Raw genomic sequence first — 18046 nt, forward strand, 5'->3', positions numbered from 1 at the left:
GGTTTGAGTTAATGATAATTTGGGGTTTCTTTGATTTAAAGGGGACATATCATAAAAATCTGCCTTTTTCCCTGTTTAAGTGCTATGATTGGGTCCCCAATGCTTCTATCAACCTAGAAAATGTAAAAAAAAAAGATCAACCTAGTAACTTAGTTTTGGTAAACCATTCTCTAAAATCATGTGAAAATATAGGTTATTGAAATGTGGCTCCCCTTGTGATGTCAAAAGGGGATCTTATTATAATAATACCAACCCTAGATAGTTTGGCCAAAAATGATATTAAACCCAAGATTTACTCACCCCCAAGGTGTCCGAGGTGCATATTTCCATCATCTTTCAGATTAACACGTTTTCAGTTATTTTAGAAAATGTGTTTTGATCCTTTAATCAAATGATAAGTTACTGTGTCCACTCCTTCAAGTCCAAAAAATGTGTATCCATCCTTCACAAAATAAATCCAAACGGCTCCACGATGATAAACAAAGGCTTTCTGAGGGTAATCCGCGCGTTGTTGTTGTAGAAATATCCATATTTAAAGCTTTATAAACAAATATAACAAGCTTCTGGTAACGGCGCCATCTTAGTTGCATCCGCATAAAGTTTTAAATATTAATATTTCAACAACAAAATGGCACAGATTATCCTCAGAAGGCCTTTGTTTATCATCGTGGAGCCGTTTGGATTTATTTTGTGACAGATGGATGCACATGTTTTGGACTTGAATGATGTGGACCCCATAACTTTACATTTGATTAACTGAAAGATCTAAAACATTTTCTAAAATAACTGAAAATGTGTTCGTCTGAAAAATGATGGACATATTCAGAATATGTCACACACATCAGTGCCATTTACATTCCGGTCCAGTCGGGTTAAAAAACATTGCCACTAGTTCGGATCGGACTCGGGTCTAATTTTCTCATGTTTGTCTCGGGTCGGGTCTTTCTTTAAAAAAAATAATTTATGCACGTCGGGTTCGGGTATAAAGTGATTCTGGTCATTTTGGGTAAGGTACATTTCTTTGAACCCGAGAAGACCTCTGGCCTATAGGTTTGTTGTCATATAAGCCTTCTCAAACCTAAATTGCAGCTTCGGCAGAGACCATGGATCAAGTGAAAGAAAAATTTCCCACCTCAGCTATTCTTCAGTTTTTTTAATTCAGTTGCACCTTTCGTGGTACTTCACCAGACTGCACCGCGGTACTGCAGTGCCAATACTAATCAGACTCTTGAGTGGCTCATTACGTTCTCTCAGCTTTCCTGAGAAGCTTTTAGCTTATAAATATGTATAAAAACTCAGTCCTGCATCTGTGTGCGGCAGTTTGATAAATCTGTACGACAGAAGTATCAGACATCAGGAGGCAACAGTAAGACAGAGAAGCCAAATTAACATCTCTGACAGTCGATCACATGACGGCCTGACCTCTGGTCTTCTTAACAAGAGCGGTAACATTAATAACCTCAGGCAGGTCGGCACGGTCACTCGCTGATCTCTGGCCAGCCGGACGGTGGGCTGAACCGATGCAGAGAGATTGAGCTTGTGGGTGGTAATCGGTTGAAATGCAAGGAAGACAGAACGAGTCCAAGGAATCCAACCAGTCAAATGAAATGCGGGACGGGTCTTGTAGAACGCCACTGAGATTTGTCTTCTAAATAGCCGGCGTCTGTGAGAGGAATGACTCCACCTGTTCTCCCCCCCCGTAAGCTATAAGCAATTCTGAGTTAATCTCGGCTTTACCACGGAGCCAGAACGGTGTCAAGCGCATTTATCTGGAGGTCGGGAGAATGAATTTATTCGGAGGAATGACTCTTTTGGTTTTTTTAAGCGAATGCAAACAGAGGAGAATCCTAATGGCCATGTTTATACTGCGGGCTCTGAATAATCTGATTAGTTCCATTCTAAAGCGCCGATGTGATTCAGAAGAGTTCGACTCAAATCAGCCAATCAGAGACTGAATGTAAAGGGTAATTGAAGAGAATTTATGCTCTTGAAGATGCATTTTCTCATTACTGTGTCTGATTTGATTGCGCTATTCACACGTTTAGATTCTCGGTTACTCGCAGACACTACAGCACGTTCAGATGTTGTGCCGAATGTTTGCAGCGCTGGCGGCGGGTGATGACACACTTAACTAAAGTTTAGAGCAATAGCGTTGACACTCGACCTCTCTCTCTCTCTCATTAGCATGACTGCCACTTTCAATTCAACATCTCAGTGCTCGTCTGATAGTGTTATGTTAACCTAAAAAAAATATTTATTTTGCGGACTTTTTTCAGGTGCATTTTACATCAAATACAGCTGTGATTGACAAATGCACTCTTAAATATGTTAATAAACAGTTTTGCATGTCAAACTACAGTCTTTTGAATTATTAAAGGTGACATAGAATGATTGAACGGGGTATTTATCCTTGTTCTGTGATGTGACATGTAGACAACATTTTTTGTTTATTTGGGTCTGTAATGCCTTAAAAGCTTCCTAAAAACCTCTCTCAGATAGCTCTATTAGGGTCGGGGGTTTTAAACAAGTGGTTTTGCTCCTATTTGGCTCCTCCTACTGGCTTAACTTGCAATCTCATTACTGATTGGCTGACTTTGCTGCCACTCAAAAAATGTAGACAATTAATTTAAACTGGAGGGGCAGATAGATGCCTGTGATGTCATAAGCATCAGTTTTTCAGATTGGGCCGTTTTCTGGCTGACATTTCTGAAAGAGGAATTTCTATGAGACTGAGATGTTTAGCATGTCTAGCACTTTTTGTATGTTCGTGAATGCGGGTAGACTACCATTATTCAACAAAGACAAGGTAAATATGGTTTTTCATTCTCTGTCCCCTTTAAATGAACGGTTTTTGGGTAAAGGTTAATGACTCAGCGTTTATGATAGTGAGCTTAACATCAAAGTGTAAGAAAGGCTTTAAACTGAGCTCATTGAATAAATTCAAGTGGAAGTCATTTTTTTTCAGAAAGTCTGAATCTCAAATCTCTCAAAAATGACGAAAAGATGATCAAAGATTTTTCCCTTGAAGTTATGTGTTGAGGAGACATCTCACCATCACCAGGTTGATGGAAATGCATGAAGTAGTAGATGTTGAATTTCTGGATTTGCTATATTAATGCATTCTGATTATTAACACGGTTAAAGAGTTGGATTCCCCATGCTTAACTCATTCCCTGCTAGACATTTTTTTATTTGCCCACCAGCATTTTTGGTGAATTTTACAAAATGCCTTCCATTAACTGCAAGATGCTATCCTATCAATATGGGCCAACATTTCTAAAGAATGTTTTCAGCATCTTGTTGAATCAATGCCACATAGAATTAAGCCAGTTCTGAAGGTGAAAGGGGGTCAAACATAGTATTAGTATGGCGTTCCTAATAATCCTTTAGGTGGGAGTAGCTGTACTGTAACTCTTTATCTCCTCCCACCATATGCTTCCAAGTGTTTGACCTTTTTCTGAAAAAAACAAAACAAAACGTAAAGGCTGTTCTGTCTTTTATAAATCTTGGCAACACGAAAGACTTTTGGACAAATGAAGGATGAAATACTACTCTATAGGTACCCAAGATTAACATGAGATTACATCAGCTGTGTGAGTTATGTGATTTTCAATGGAATGAAATCTCGGACAGAGATTAGTTTAGCTTGAAGTAAATATCAACAAGGAGATTTGTACTTTTGGAGGACCCAAAATTCATACGTCTACATCAGACTATAACCAGCTCAATTTGTCTAGAAATTCATGCAAATCTCAGTCATGTTTTACTGATTCTTTCTTCAAGCACAGACCATGTAGTCTCAACAGAGCTGTGTTTTAACTAGAGAAGATCATTTTTCAAAGCCTTTGATTTTGGGAGAGAGTTTGTGTTCAGTGAGACACGAGAGCTCTGTTTGTCTCTGGCTGGTCGAATGAAGCTCAGCAGAACAAATGGAAAGACATTAATGAAATCCTGCAGTAAGAGCCGAATGTTCTCCTTCACTTTCCATTTCCTTCTCTTCCTCCTCTTTCTTTTCTCTCTAAAGTGAAAGTTTAATGCTGTACGAGCTGCAGCAATTCTTCCAGATACATCACACAGTGAACGTGATTTCACCAAGTAGGATGTGATCCTGGATCAACACCATTGTTGGTCCTGGATTAACATTTTCATTAACCAATCAGATTGCAGGATTAGGATTAGTGTATATGTTAGGTTTAGATTTAGGATTGGGTTAGGGGCTTTTAAGAAATACTCCTCAAACTATTATTTCACACTAATTTGAGGGTTTAAAAATGGTTAGTGTTTGAGTTAAGGTTAGATTGGGGTATCTTTGATTAAAACATTGATCCAGGATAAACAAAAAATGTTGATCCAGGATCACATCTTACTTGGTGAAATCACGGCGACCTACATCACACAGCCAGATGGCCAATCACAGAGCCTCTGTAGCTCCTTAGCAACTGTTGCCAACCATCATGTTATCAGATTAAACTGGGTTCTTACTGTCACTGTGTTTTTTTAGAATAATCCAAAACTATTGTATACTACATTTTTGTGTTTTTGATTTGTGTTGACTAACAATAATGTTACTAGTTGTTACTAGTCTCTAAAAAAAATCCTTGGTTGTTTTAACCCATAGTTGGGTCAAATACACTCTAAAAATGGCTGACAACTCATTATATAACTTTTTTTTGCCTTTGTCACTTTTAATTTTTATAAATAAACGTAAAGGAACAGTGTGCAGACTTTCTTTTTATAAATAACCCAGACATTTTTAAAGTGTGTGGAGAGATCCTACTGTTGGGTTATAATTAACCCTATTCTGGGTTGTTTTTACCCAGCTATTGGTTGACATTAATCCAACTGTTTGTCCATATTTGACCCAACTATGGGTTAAAACAACCCAACATTTTTTAAGAGTGTAATATCATTAATCAAATGAGGCTTCTTTATTTAGTTGACTGTCAGTGTTTATATCATTCTGATTCAGTCTTTGTGGATATAATTCATATGAATAATTTAACTATTTTAGATACTTTCTATTTTTACTTAAAAACATTCAATCCCATTAACAGCATTTTTTGTGATTTTCCCAAATGTCCCCCTGTAGTGAGTTTTTATAAACTGCAATTGTTAATTGACCTATTATAATGTTAGAGTTTTTATGGTGACACATCAAGCTTATCACGTGAATGTGATGCATCCTCCAGAGAGCCAGCAGCAGTTTCTTTTTATTTAACTCATTATGATTTTTTTTAAACGATAATAAAGATATTAACTCAGATATTTATTCAGTTTTGTTTTAGTTTTTATGCAAAATATATTACATCGCTTCTTATGCACTAGGGAGACATGATCAGGTAATTAGGAAATGATGTGCTTTATAATTTAAAACATAAAATAAATGCATGCAAACACATTAAGAACTATTATAAACTTTAACTAATAAGTTTATGCTGTATAAAAAAAAAAAAAGTTTATGCTGTATAAATTCTTTACTGTAAACGTGTTTTGAGAAATAAATAAATAAATAAACACACACACACACACACACACACACACACACACACACACACACACACACACACACACACACACACACACACACACACACATAAACCAGCTAATTCGGCATATTTTAATCAGCATAATATTAGTTGTTTTTGGACAATTATTGTATTTATTGTTGACTGGCAGTTTCCATGAAAGGTTTTACTGGATGGGTGTGTGGATACAGATCATGGGTGCACGTGCGCCACATACACATTGAGCTCTGGTGCGTGAATTATAGTAAAAAAAAAAGTTTTGTAGAGATTTACTGTGTTTGTATCAGCTACTATGTCAACTCCTAACTGCACACATTATGCCGGTCTTTCTGGATTTTATAATAAACAATAACTAGCCAGTCAAAATGGCACATTGGTATCCCTCGCAATACGACTGCCTTTAGCTTTAGTGGCTCATCGGAAGTTTTACAGAAAGGAGCTCAAAGATGGTGGTGGCCACATTTACATCAAAAATAAGGTTGATAGAACATACTGCAAAGTTAAAGGGCCCTATTTTAATAATCTAAGCGCATTGTCTATAAATGGGCGTGTCCAATTCCACTTTTGATAATTTAATGACATGAAAAACGATTTGTGCGCCAAGCGCACGGTCTAAAAGGGTTGTTCCTATTCTCGCAATAAAAAGTTTGTACTGTAAAAATACTAAAAAGAATTTACAAACGTTGGACAGCGCTGCGAGTGCTTTGAAAGCCTTACTTAAAAAAAATTTTATCCCACCATATCCACAGGTACAAAGTCATCATTTACAATAAATTGGCGGGGTAGCATTTAAAAAAAATAAACATTTAATAATAGATGCAATTTTTAAAAAAAGCTAAGCATTTATTTACTTACCAGGCTACAGGTGAAGCAGCTCTTTACGCCTTCTAACGTCTCATAATCAATCCTCAATTATGTCCAAGAGACTCAAAAATAATCTTTTACATTTTAATCCTTATATTTTTCATATTTAAAAGTGTTTTTGTGCTGCTGCACATTCATGTATGTGATAAGCAAACCCGCGTTGTCGTCCCGTGTATAGGCGCATATTACTAATGCGCTCTTTAAATAACAAAAACAATATTGCGCCATTGACTTTAGACTTTAGAGCAGGTTTTTGTTGGTCAATGAAGTTTTGTCTATTCAAAATAGCAACGCGCCAACAATGCGCCTGAACACACCTCGTTTTCAGACCAGAACACCCATGGGCGCAAAATTAGGCGCAAATGCATTTGCTATTTAAATAACGTGGCGCTAAATGTGAAAATGATAATTGCGCCGGGTTGAAACTAGCAAAAGACACCTGTGCTGCATTGTGCCGGGTGTATGACAGGGCTTAGCAAATAATCAATATTAGTGTCATTGAATTTTAAAAGAGCAATATTTACCTGAGATTTACTCCCTCTGTCTTCTGAAATTAGACACAGGCTCTCATCTGCATGGATACGCTTGACATTTCCAGATATTTTCAGTCTGAATGAGTCAATTTCAACATTAGTGCTTATCTAAGCTTAGAGTGTAAATGATATTTCAGTCTTTGATGAGGCAGAGTAAGAGAGGAGATAATTAGTCATTTTGATCCTGTAGCTCTTCAGACTAAAGATGTCTGCAGTGAATGTCTCTCATGGGTGTCATTTCAACAAGCACAGAAAAAGAGAGTAACATTTACTGTACAGTGTTTCTTATCTCCTTAAGTGTACTTATACTGTAGTATGAGCCAAGTGATGAAGTTCACATACCTTACAAAAGTACATAGGCGGGGTTTCGCATTTGTGCTTTGTGTTTCGCATTTGAGATATGTAAGGTGATCTTTGGTTTTGTGAGAGAAAAGCATCTTGAAAATATCTTAATTGCTCACACAAATGAAACTTTAAGTTTAACAATCGAATGAAGCCTTTAGCTGCGCAGCTGCAAACATTGTAAATAACAACGCAGGCATATTCGGCCTCCAAACCGCAAATCAAATCTTGTCAGTGTTTCCTTCCAGACTTCTATTTATTTCTTTATAGTTCAATTAGTCTTCGAGACTTGATTTTAATGAATTTCAATTTGATCTTGATGAAGCAGAATTTGATTCTTGATTGTCTTAATTTCAGTATAATCCCCCTGCAGCTGAGCTCCGAACAGATTCATTTACAATACAGCTGTAGCTTTGCTCCAATGTGCATTTAATTATTATAATGTTAAAGAAGGATTTTTTTTAGGACTTTCTAATAAATATCAAATGAAAGCATTGCGGACATTTCACAAGGTCATGTTCAAACGTCCTAGTTTTATGCACATTTTTACTAGATATACACTTTTTTAGGATCAATGTATTTATAATTCATGTCACAGTCAGATAGGTAATTTCCTGTAATTGTGGAAATAAATGATGGATGAAGGTGACCCGAGAGTAAAAGAGAGAAATATTTAAAAATCCTCAGGCTGAGGACTCTATCCTCTTGGCTGACCGCAAGTGAAGGGAAAAATCGATTCGCAAATAAAAAGTCGGAAACATCTATTTTGTTATACAAGCTAAATTAAAGCATGTCTGGATCTGATCTGCTCACATTGAAGAGGCAGCTGCATGCGTTTCTCTTGGTGCGTGTTTTTGAACATGGGTCAATGTTGATTTTTGGCCAAATTTCATCCACATATTTTCAGTGCATGCGTTTGAAATCCTATACTCACCTGCAGTATTGATGTCTCATCTGCTCACGGTTGTATTGACAGGACTAAAGAGACTGAGAGATTGTTGTCTGTAATTTGCTTTAATTACTCTGGTGGGTTTGTCTTCATTATGAGCGTTGCCTTTTAATTTAGCATGAAGTGGAGGAGCTCTGGGTATGAGCTGCGTCAGTGCTGTTTCAATGCTCAGCTTTTGTGCTTTTATTTCTCAGGAAATTATGATTTTTCTGTATATTTTAAAGTGATGGCATTGCCTCTGACTACACTTAAATTTTTTACACAGTAACACAAAAATTATAAAATAAACAACTATGCATTATGCATTAAAAAGACTATTTGGATACTGAAATGTTTTAAAGTTATTTTCAAGTATGGCCCCGTATGACATCATAAAGGGGCGGAATTCCTTGTATGGGCACACTTCTCCCGGAAGTGACAGCAAGAGCACAGGACTTCCTTGAAAGATTTGTTGTTTTAATTTTAGATCACAAATTAACAGTGTCACTAAAAAAGTGTTTTTTTTTTTTTGGTTAGGAAGAAAATGTAACCAAACAACGGCATGTCTCCAAGAGCTTGCCTCTTTTCGGAAAGATGAGGTCTGATAAAACGAATGACTCTTTGGAGATATAAAGGATGCAATAATGCAACTGTGATTGATTTCTCTGCCCACATGTAAGGATATAATAAAGTAAAATTTGTAGAACAACTGTGTCAGGAACGGTTCTAAGTTTGTTTCACGCGTAGATAATCGTGCATCTTGTTTATGATGTGATTTATCATGCGCTTTCCCATCTGAACTGTTAAATGTTTGCGGTAAGAAAACAGATTCCCTGTCAAAACAGAATGTCATTTTCCTAATCGGCAATACTTCATATTTAAAATTAAATATTTAAACCTTTCGGTTACACACAGAGAGTCAATAACATTAGGCCATGGTGTATTAGGAACAGTCACGGTGTGCAACAATAGAGCCGTTCGGTGACCTCCAGCGATATAATCACTGTATAAATGAACAAGCAATTAGTGCTATCAAGTCTTTCGGTGAGAGATGGACCTGAGAGCCGCTGCGTTATCTCTCTCTTCATGATCAACGAGGGCCAGTTACTGTCTTCTTCATCACAGTCCTGTTGTGTGAATCTGCATTACTCATTTGCACGTGTGTTTGTTCGTGTTAGTCTGAGAGTTTGACTGTTAGTGCCACACGCTGTGTGATGACCCGACACATTCATCAACATTTGTCAACAACAGCCTGAACAGTTTCACAGAAAACAAGATGTCCTTGTTTGACCTACGGCAGGCTTGAGCTGGCCGATAAACGTTGACAGTAATTATTGCGATGCAGTTTTCTTCATTACTTTATTTTTTATTCTGTAGTGTTCAATATGGGCACTGCAAGTAATGCTGCAAATACAGTATGTGTTGCAGACCCAGCTTCCATCAATGAGGCATTTATTTTCAATACAATTGGTTTTGCTGGAACAACACTCATCCCTTACGAAATTGACCATGGTTTTACTATAGTACCACAGTAATCACACGTTTAATCATGATTTTCCATTAAATATCCAAATATGGTAATACAATGGAAATCTGTTACTACAGTTTTACTAGTAAAGCCATGCTTATTTTTCACAGGAGATATTTGTGTGACATTAGAACAAAATATTTAACCCTTTCCCTGTCATTAAAGATTAACTCGTCAATTAGGAGTAAACCCTTCCCTGCCAATGACAAGTTTTTACAGCAATCTGCATTTCTGCTATTATCCACTAGGTGGCGCTCTTATCCAACTTATAAAACCTGAAAGCAACCCCTTAGGCAAACAGTTTAAACACTGTGTATGTTTTAAGAATCGCTCTGAATTTGATCTCTATCAAAAGTGCCTTTACAAAAATGCAATTTTCTAAAAAAAAAAAAAATTGAGCAAGGTAATAAAAAGAGGACAAATGAAGATGGGATGAAACGTTTTTTATTTATTATTTATTTAAAAGCAGAGTGTCTGTTCTTTCTTTTGATATATTGTATGGTTAAATATTTAAAGAAGAACATTTTCTGGAAGGCATTAAACTTTTGTGAAGATAAAAAAAAAGCTGGCGCTGGCTGGCAACTTTTTTTTTTAAAACGCTGGTGGGGAAAGAGTTAAATATAGCATATATATAAAACTGAAGAGCAGTCTCATAAAAAATAAATTTTATTAAAAAATTTGTATTAAACATTTATTTTGGTTTGTGCAAAACAAACAGCCAGTAGTTTTTTTTTTTATTCTGTGTACTTGAATACTTATTTAACTAACTTTATATACTTGGGGGCAGTTTCCCGGACAGAGTTTAACCTAGTTCCAGACTAAAATGCATGTTTAAGCTGCCTTAATTTAAAAACATCTTGCACTGACATATCTTAAGATATATCAGTGCCATTGTTTTGTCAAAAAAAATATGTCAGAAACAAGAAATTATCTTTGTAAAGACTACTTAAATGTCCTCATATAACTAAGGCCTAGTCCTGGCTTAACCGAAACCCTGTCCGGGAAACCTCCCCATAAAGTATTAAAGAAATCATGCATTGTTCTGCATGGATGGATCATTAGCAATGTATTTGACTCTTGAATATTTTGATGTTGAAAATGTATTTATTTTTTTAAATCTTCTGAATATTTTAGCTATTTTTATTTGAAATAGGTTCCTTTTTGGCAAGTGTTTGTCAATAAAGAGTAGTTTAAGACCACACGTGTCTGGTTGCCTTTAAACCTATAAAGAAAAAAAGATTTAACATTTATTGTCGATGTGGATTCATATGAAATATTATCCCTATGGCAGAACCCGCTTACAATGCAGGTTTAAAGCTGAAAGCAGGAATATGTCATGGCACTTTTTTTTTGCAGGATTATATACACAATTTTTATGCATGCCAAAGTCAAAGGCTACAGATATACGATTGCCAGTCAGTTTGGGATCAAATTAACATAGACAATTTATCAGTTTTCATTTACTTAGAAATATGGCAGCATCTCTTTAAAAAATGAATGTGAAGCATTAATTAAAGAGCACAACTGAGGTCATTCAGTAAATCATAGATAAACATTTTGGCCTAATTAGATTTTTGGAGAGTGTCAGAGACCTCTTCAGCTTACTGGAAAGGTTTTAATAGAGGTCAGTTTCATTATCTCGCTGTCTTTCATTTTTGTGCTCCTGACAATAGCATCCCTGTGGCATCTCTCCATACACCTTTCCTCTACACAGGCTGTCATGCATTCAGAAGATTGTGAAATTAAAATGTTTGTTTAATGCCATTACCCATGACCACAGCACATACCAGACATCGACTACTAACACAAGACATCATCATCTATAATGGACAACAGAATAGATGGGAAACTAATTGGATTAATGTGTCACTTATCAAAGGAAAAATGCCCTCAAAAATTAAAACGTAAAATAAATGTAAATGAACACAAATTTCAACCAAAAAGGTCTTTGTCAGGCAAACAACAAGTTCACAGCATGAACACTCACCTCAGGCCAGATTAGTCAACTACACTGCATTCCAAATTATTATGCACATGCCATTTTTTGTTTAGACACTAACTTAACATTAAACTCTGATTACACATGAGATTATGTGAGTATCTGGCAAATGCGAGCGTCTCTTTTATCTTAAACCCTTTAGACACGTGATGGACACACAATCTCTCAAAGCGCAAAACACATATTATAAAACGGCCCTTTCTGGTTTTTCATTCTGATTGGTTGAAACGCGTTCTAAGCCATGATAAAATACCCCGGTAACCCTACGGTTCAGACCGCATTACATAAGTATCACTGCGCCACTGTTGCTGCGTACTGATTTGTGAAAACAAACACCACAGTCTTTAATCATATTTTTAATTTTTCTACAATTGCACAATTAATGGCGATATCCAGATAAATGTCAATAAATATTGTTGAGTCATCTCGTCAATAAAGAGAAATTGTTCTTAAATTCATAGATCTGCTATTATCCACTAGATGGCGATCTTACCCAACTTAAACACTGACGCATTCACTCAACACTTAAAACACAGTGTAGTACTGTTCATGGCTCTGAATCTGATCTCTTACAAAAGTTCTTCACAAAAATTGAATTATCTGAAAAATTGAGAGGTAATAAGAGAATAAATGAAGGTAAGATAAAACTTTTTTTTTTGAAAGTGGAGGGTCTGTTCTTTCATTTTATATATTTGATATTTATTTAAAGAAGATCATTTTTCTGTAAGCCATTAAACTAAAATTGGGTGGCAGTAACTTAAAAAAAAAAAACCGCTAACTGGGAAAGAGTTAAAGTTAAGCATGCTTCCACGCATATTTGATCGTCACTTCAACAGTTATACAATATAAATGTTAATGTATAGATAAACAGTCATAATCATATTTTCATTGTGTCTTTGCTACGTCTGTGTTGGTTGGGATCTGCGCTCTGTTGCAGTCACACTTGATTCTGAGGAACTACTTTGTTTGGCGGAAAAGAAATATTTGTACTAATGTAATTACAACTTATTTGTGTTTTATTTTATAAAATCCTGCTATGTATATGAAGTAACCGTTTTATAAAAGCAATAAGCTCCGCAAAGCAGTGGTGTTACAGTGCATTGTATAACTCCGCTTCACTTCGTGCCTAACAACGCCCCTTAGCTGTTATAAAATGCACTGGTAACCTGTCAGAATCCTGCCATATCCTTGTTTGTATTTAGATCTAGTTTAGCATGGCAGGGTTCTGACAGTACATATGTTTTATGTGGGAGATGTGTGGTTTTAGTATTGGTTTATTCTGACCACGCATTTTCCGGGTCTCGTCACTTTTTCCCCGATCCCTTACTTGTGATTATTTCCAGGTGTTTGTAATTTACTTTCTCCCTATTTAAGAGTCCTTGTGTTTGTTGTCCAGTACGGGTTTGTCTGTATTACTACGTTGGTCTTGCTAGTCATTGTTTCCAGTGTGTTCCTGTTCCTGTTCTTGTTCAAGTTAAGGGTAGTGTGTGCTAGTTTAAGTTTAGTGTTTTGTTAATATGTTATGTTAAGTGTAGTTTTGTGTAGTTTAGCATTTGCCCTGTTTTGTTTTCCCCCTCGTGGGTTTTGTTTTCAGTTTTGTTTAATAAATTATTTTGTCCCTGTCGCGTCTGCATTTGGGTTCTCTTCTTGTCCAATTCTTGACAGTAACCCACTGCTTCTTGGGGCTTATTGCTTTATTTTGAAAAAACGAACCACACACATGGCAGGCTAAATACATGTTGTGACAAACTTTGCATCGAGCGCCCTCAAAAAAAGAAGTCACCGTCCGCCACTGGATCACTTACATCCATTATGTCATTAATTTGGTTTGGTTCATAAATTAATAAATTTGGTTAAAATTCATTTTGCATAATAATTTGCAACATCATATTTTTCAAAGTATTAAAGTATCATTTTTATTTCTTTTAAATACAATAATATCCACACTAGGCATGGGCCGGTATGATATTCTGGCGGTATAATAACTGTAAGCAAAAATACCACGGTGTTGCGGTATTGCCATTGTAAGACTAAAATGTGTTATTTTCAAATGTCTGCGTATAAAAACCTCAACTTTTCAACTGTACACAATACATTTTATTTTTAAGCAACATACAACGTTTATGCCAAGTAAAAATAAAGCCTTTAGATGATAATATTCTTTCAAAAATATGTAATTGAATTGTAAACATGAATTAAATTACATGATTTAATTAATTTTGTGTAAACACAGTTCATACCTTGAAAACGGTATCACAGAAAATTTGAGTGGTTTTGAAACCTTGACTCTTTAAAACCTCGGTATACCTTGAAACTGGTAACCGGCCCATGCCTAATCCACACTGTCATAACTTTTGAGGGTAAAATTTGTAAACGTACTGACTGTATTTGAAAAAGAAACAAAAATGGCATGTGCATAATCATTTGGAATCCGGTGTAATAGCCCAATTGTCCAATAACAGACTAAACATGCATAATACCTAAATATACATCCAAGTAACAATTCATAAAAAATGGTTGCATTGATTTACACTTATACATATCGAACCCATGACCTTTTGCACTGCTAATGCAATGCAATGCTCTACCAACTAAGCTACAGGAACACATGCCAATGCAGTCATTTGTTCAAAGTCAGCAGTAAATTTGGAAGAGCATCTCTTTAGCTGAGTCTATAAACACACCTTTGACTGCATTACATCAGTATTACTGTGCCACTGCGTCTCTCTGTTGCTATGCAACCGTTTCACCTCTGAAGAACTACGTTGCTTTGTGGAAGAGTATTATTTTTATCATCTTTTTTTGTTACTGTGTGTCTATTTCATTAAACATTGCCAGGTTCATAAAAGACTTGTTTTAAAAAAGCAATAAGCCCTGTGCCTAACAACACCCCTCAGCTGTTCAAACCACAGCTTACTTGGGGCTTATTTGCTTTAGTCTAACCCATCCTGATGATGTCTGCTGTCTTTATTCAATGCTCCAGGCACACATTAAGCTCCAGTTCTCTTTAGATATGCGTGTAAGTGTTACTGAGTGTCCTGTTGATCAACACATCAATGAATGGATGGAGGATTTGATTACCCTCTACAGTTCTCTCATCTTATTCTCGTATCATCTTCTCTAGAGATTCTGCTTTCTTCCTGCAAGTATCTAGAAGTCAATAAGGACCCTTGTCACTTCAGCCGTTGGTGGACTCAAGTGATCGCAATAATAGTGACACATTGCAGAGCCTCTCAAGAATATTTAATGTTTACTTTTGCATTATACAATGTTACTTTTTAATGTTAATATATTACTAGAGATGGACCAATTACAATATTCAATAATTGATAGTAGAATGACATCTACATGTACCGATAGTTTTGCTTTTTTATTATGTTGTGAAATCCTAAAAGTGCATAGCGTACAGTTTAATGCATTTTTCTGATTAATCTCCCCTGATCATCAGCTGTTTTAAACAATCGACCAATGAATGATAGTGGGGAAAAATGCTTTTGTTTGCCGACACCGATTATAGGCCGATATATTGATGCATGTATAGAAATGACTGAAATGAAGACATAGCTTTGTGCATTTAAATTATATGGGATTGTTTATTTTTATGTGAATTATTTCATAAGTCATATCAAGCTACCTAAACTTGAAGTATCATTTCATTACCATGGTGTTATTGAACCATCATGTATTGGTGGTAGTCTGAGAAAAGTTCAGGCTGTAAATGTTATTCTTCACATGTTCAAGAGTCTTTTTTAACTGTCAGTGCTGGGAGACATTATCTGAAAGTGTTTAATAACAGTGTGTCCTCCTGGCCCAAACCACTGAGATCTTTGCTGTCTCCCGCCGTAGGAAAGCGCCGTCATGCTGAATACGAGAGATATTTTATAGTCACTGAATGTTATAGCCTGAGGTCATGGTGGTTTGGATAGAAGAAATCCTTTTTTTCGGATGTAGAAGGTACTTTGAAGAGGTCATATGATTTTTTTAAATATCCAGCTGGTTCACTTGCAATATTACTGAAGTTGTGTTGCACCAAATATATCATTTATTTAGCTTTTGATGCCCTTTTTTTACCTCTTTCTCTTAGAATATATAGCTTTGAAAGGTTCTATACGTTTTAATTGTATTACGTTTAGCAAACGCTTTTTTCAGAGGAGTCGGAGAATTGGGGAATTGTTTACTATCTTTTACTATGTACATAGGGCTGTCACAATGATTAAATAATCATCTCATTCGCAATTGTTTGACCTCATCGCGATAATTTCAGATCACCGCAATGATAGCACATCTCTCTAAAAAACACAAGAGGGAGCTGCTGTGCCTGTATAAATGAGACCGTATCAGATTACTTTTAAATATGTGTATTAAACCCTGCAAAATATTTAATTTAAATAATCACAACAATATATGAAAATTATTTCATAAACCAAGAAAAAATGTATGAGAATTAAATGTCAAAGCAATAAAATAGGCAATTATTCGCCATAATCGCCACATTTCATTAGACAATTAACCGTCAGCCTAATTTCATAATTGTGACAGCTCTATATGTACAATGAACTCTTTTCTCAAAAGATCAAAAACATTGGATGGGTCATACTTTAAACTTTTTGAGAAACAAAAATCTAATCATTCAGACATATTTACATACATATGTGACCCTGGACCACCAAACGAGTCATAAGTCATGCAGGTATATTCATAGAATAGCCAACAATTTTTATGCAAAATCATTAGGATATTAAGTAAAGATCATGTTGAATGAAGATATTTAGTAAATTTCCTACTGTAAATATATCAATATTGTATTTATCATTAGTAATGTGAGTTGCTAAGGACTTCATTTAGACAACTTAAAATGTAATTTTCTCAGTATTTCGATTTTTTGCACCCTCAGATTCTAGATTTTTAAATAGTTATATCTCGACCAATATTGTACTATCCTAACCAATCATACTGTAAAGCTTATTTATTTAGATGATGTATAAATCTCTCATTTTAAAATATTGACCCTTATGACTGTTTTTGTGGTCCAGGGTCACCTATTTTTGTTTCATTCTCTCTAATGTAAACCAGCAAAGGTCTTGTACAGAAGTGTACGTCACACATCACCATACGGTCTTGAACAACATGTTTTTCTCATTAGTGATGTCATTTATGGGTCACTATGGCAACTAAGATGAATTTTTCTAACGCTGTTGTTTATGTTTTGTGCAGAACGGAGAGGCGTCTGTGTTTGAGGTGAACATTCGTTACGTTGGCGGTCTTCTGTCTGCCTTCTACCTGACCGGAGCTGAGGTAAAATTCAGTGTCATCTCTTCTTCTGACTGCTTCTCAGAATCCCTCCATCTAGATTCATTTGATTTTATTATAGAAACAGTGCCATTATATTTAACTAAGAGGAAATGTGACCACAGCGAGGATGAAAAATAAATTTCAGACAAAAAGGATCGAATTTAAGTGGAGAATTGAAGTAAAGGCGATCCATAAAAACAGACATGTTGTTCAGCCTAATGGACATTGATTTGAGTCTGAATTAGTTTGAAGAAAGACTGATTTATAGATTCATCTTCATCTTTACATCTCTGTCAGATTCAAGTACACATATTACACACATACATTACACACATACAGTACATCTGTAAAGTGGATTTACTTTGATTGCAGTACATATTTTTGCCCGATTTATGATTGAGATGGGGGTATATAGTAAAAATATTGCCTAAATATATTGAATATTGATAAAAATGTAGTCTTAAATGCTGTAAATACTGTGACCTCTGGACAATGAACATTCATATGAAGACTTTTGCACAAGCAGAATGTGACATGTTGAGTATCTGGGCAGAAGTAATATCTTGGCAAACTGTTTTTGTCCTTGTGATGTTGTTTATTTTGCTGTTATCTCTTACTGTAGATCACGGCTATAATGGGATTTAATTAGGGTTGCCAACTTTCCCATATTAGCCGGGACATCTCGCCTAAATCATAGGTCCCGTACGGGACCTCCCAAGTCCCGTTTTTTGGACTGCTATGCTTATCTAACCAGTGACTGATACAACAGGCTTTGTTTGACTTCATGTGGCACCACAAGAACCGAGAGGCAGCCGCGTTTAAGGGGTCAAATTCGCGTCTACTGCGTCTAGTTTGCCGCTTGAACATTTTGAGTTTACTCGCTTCATTCACGCATGAAAGCCGCATGTGAAATTCTAGTCATCAAGACATTCACGTGGAAATTCGCGTCATGGGAGGGGCTTCTGCGACTCCGCTCACTTCCTGTGATCACGTCACTACTAGAGCAAGCTCCTGATTGGTTAGTGCGGTGCGTTT

General features: G+C 35.9%; 1 protein-coding gene across 2 annotated transcripts in view; it reads left to right on the forward strand.

Annotated features, from left to right (window-relative positions):
- The window catches only part of LOC129448864 (mannosyl-oligosaccharide 1,2-alpha-mannosidase IA), a 235895-nt gene that overhangs the window by 158413 nt on the left and 59436 nt on the right, over nucleotides 1-18046 (forward strand). For both annotated transcript variants that reach the window (XM_073872613.1, XM_073872614.1), the window contains exon 4: nucleotides 16934-17014. In XM_073872613.1, the coding sequence (XP_073728714.1) occupies nucleotides 16934-17014 (81 nt within the window). The remainder of the gene's footprint in view (nucleotides 1-16933; nucleotides 17015-18046) is intronic.

This window comes from Misgurnus anguillicaudatus, chromosome 10, assembly GCF_027580225.2.
Source record: "Misgurnus anguillicaudatus chromosome 10, ASM2758022v2, whole genome shotgun sequence".
NCBI lineage: Eukaryota > Metazoa > Chordata > Actinopteri > Cypriniformes > Cobitidae > Misgurnus > Misgurnus anguillicaudatus.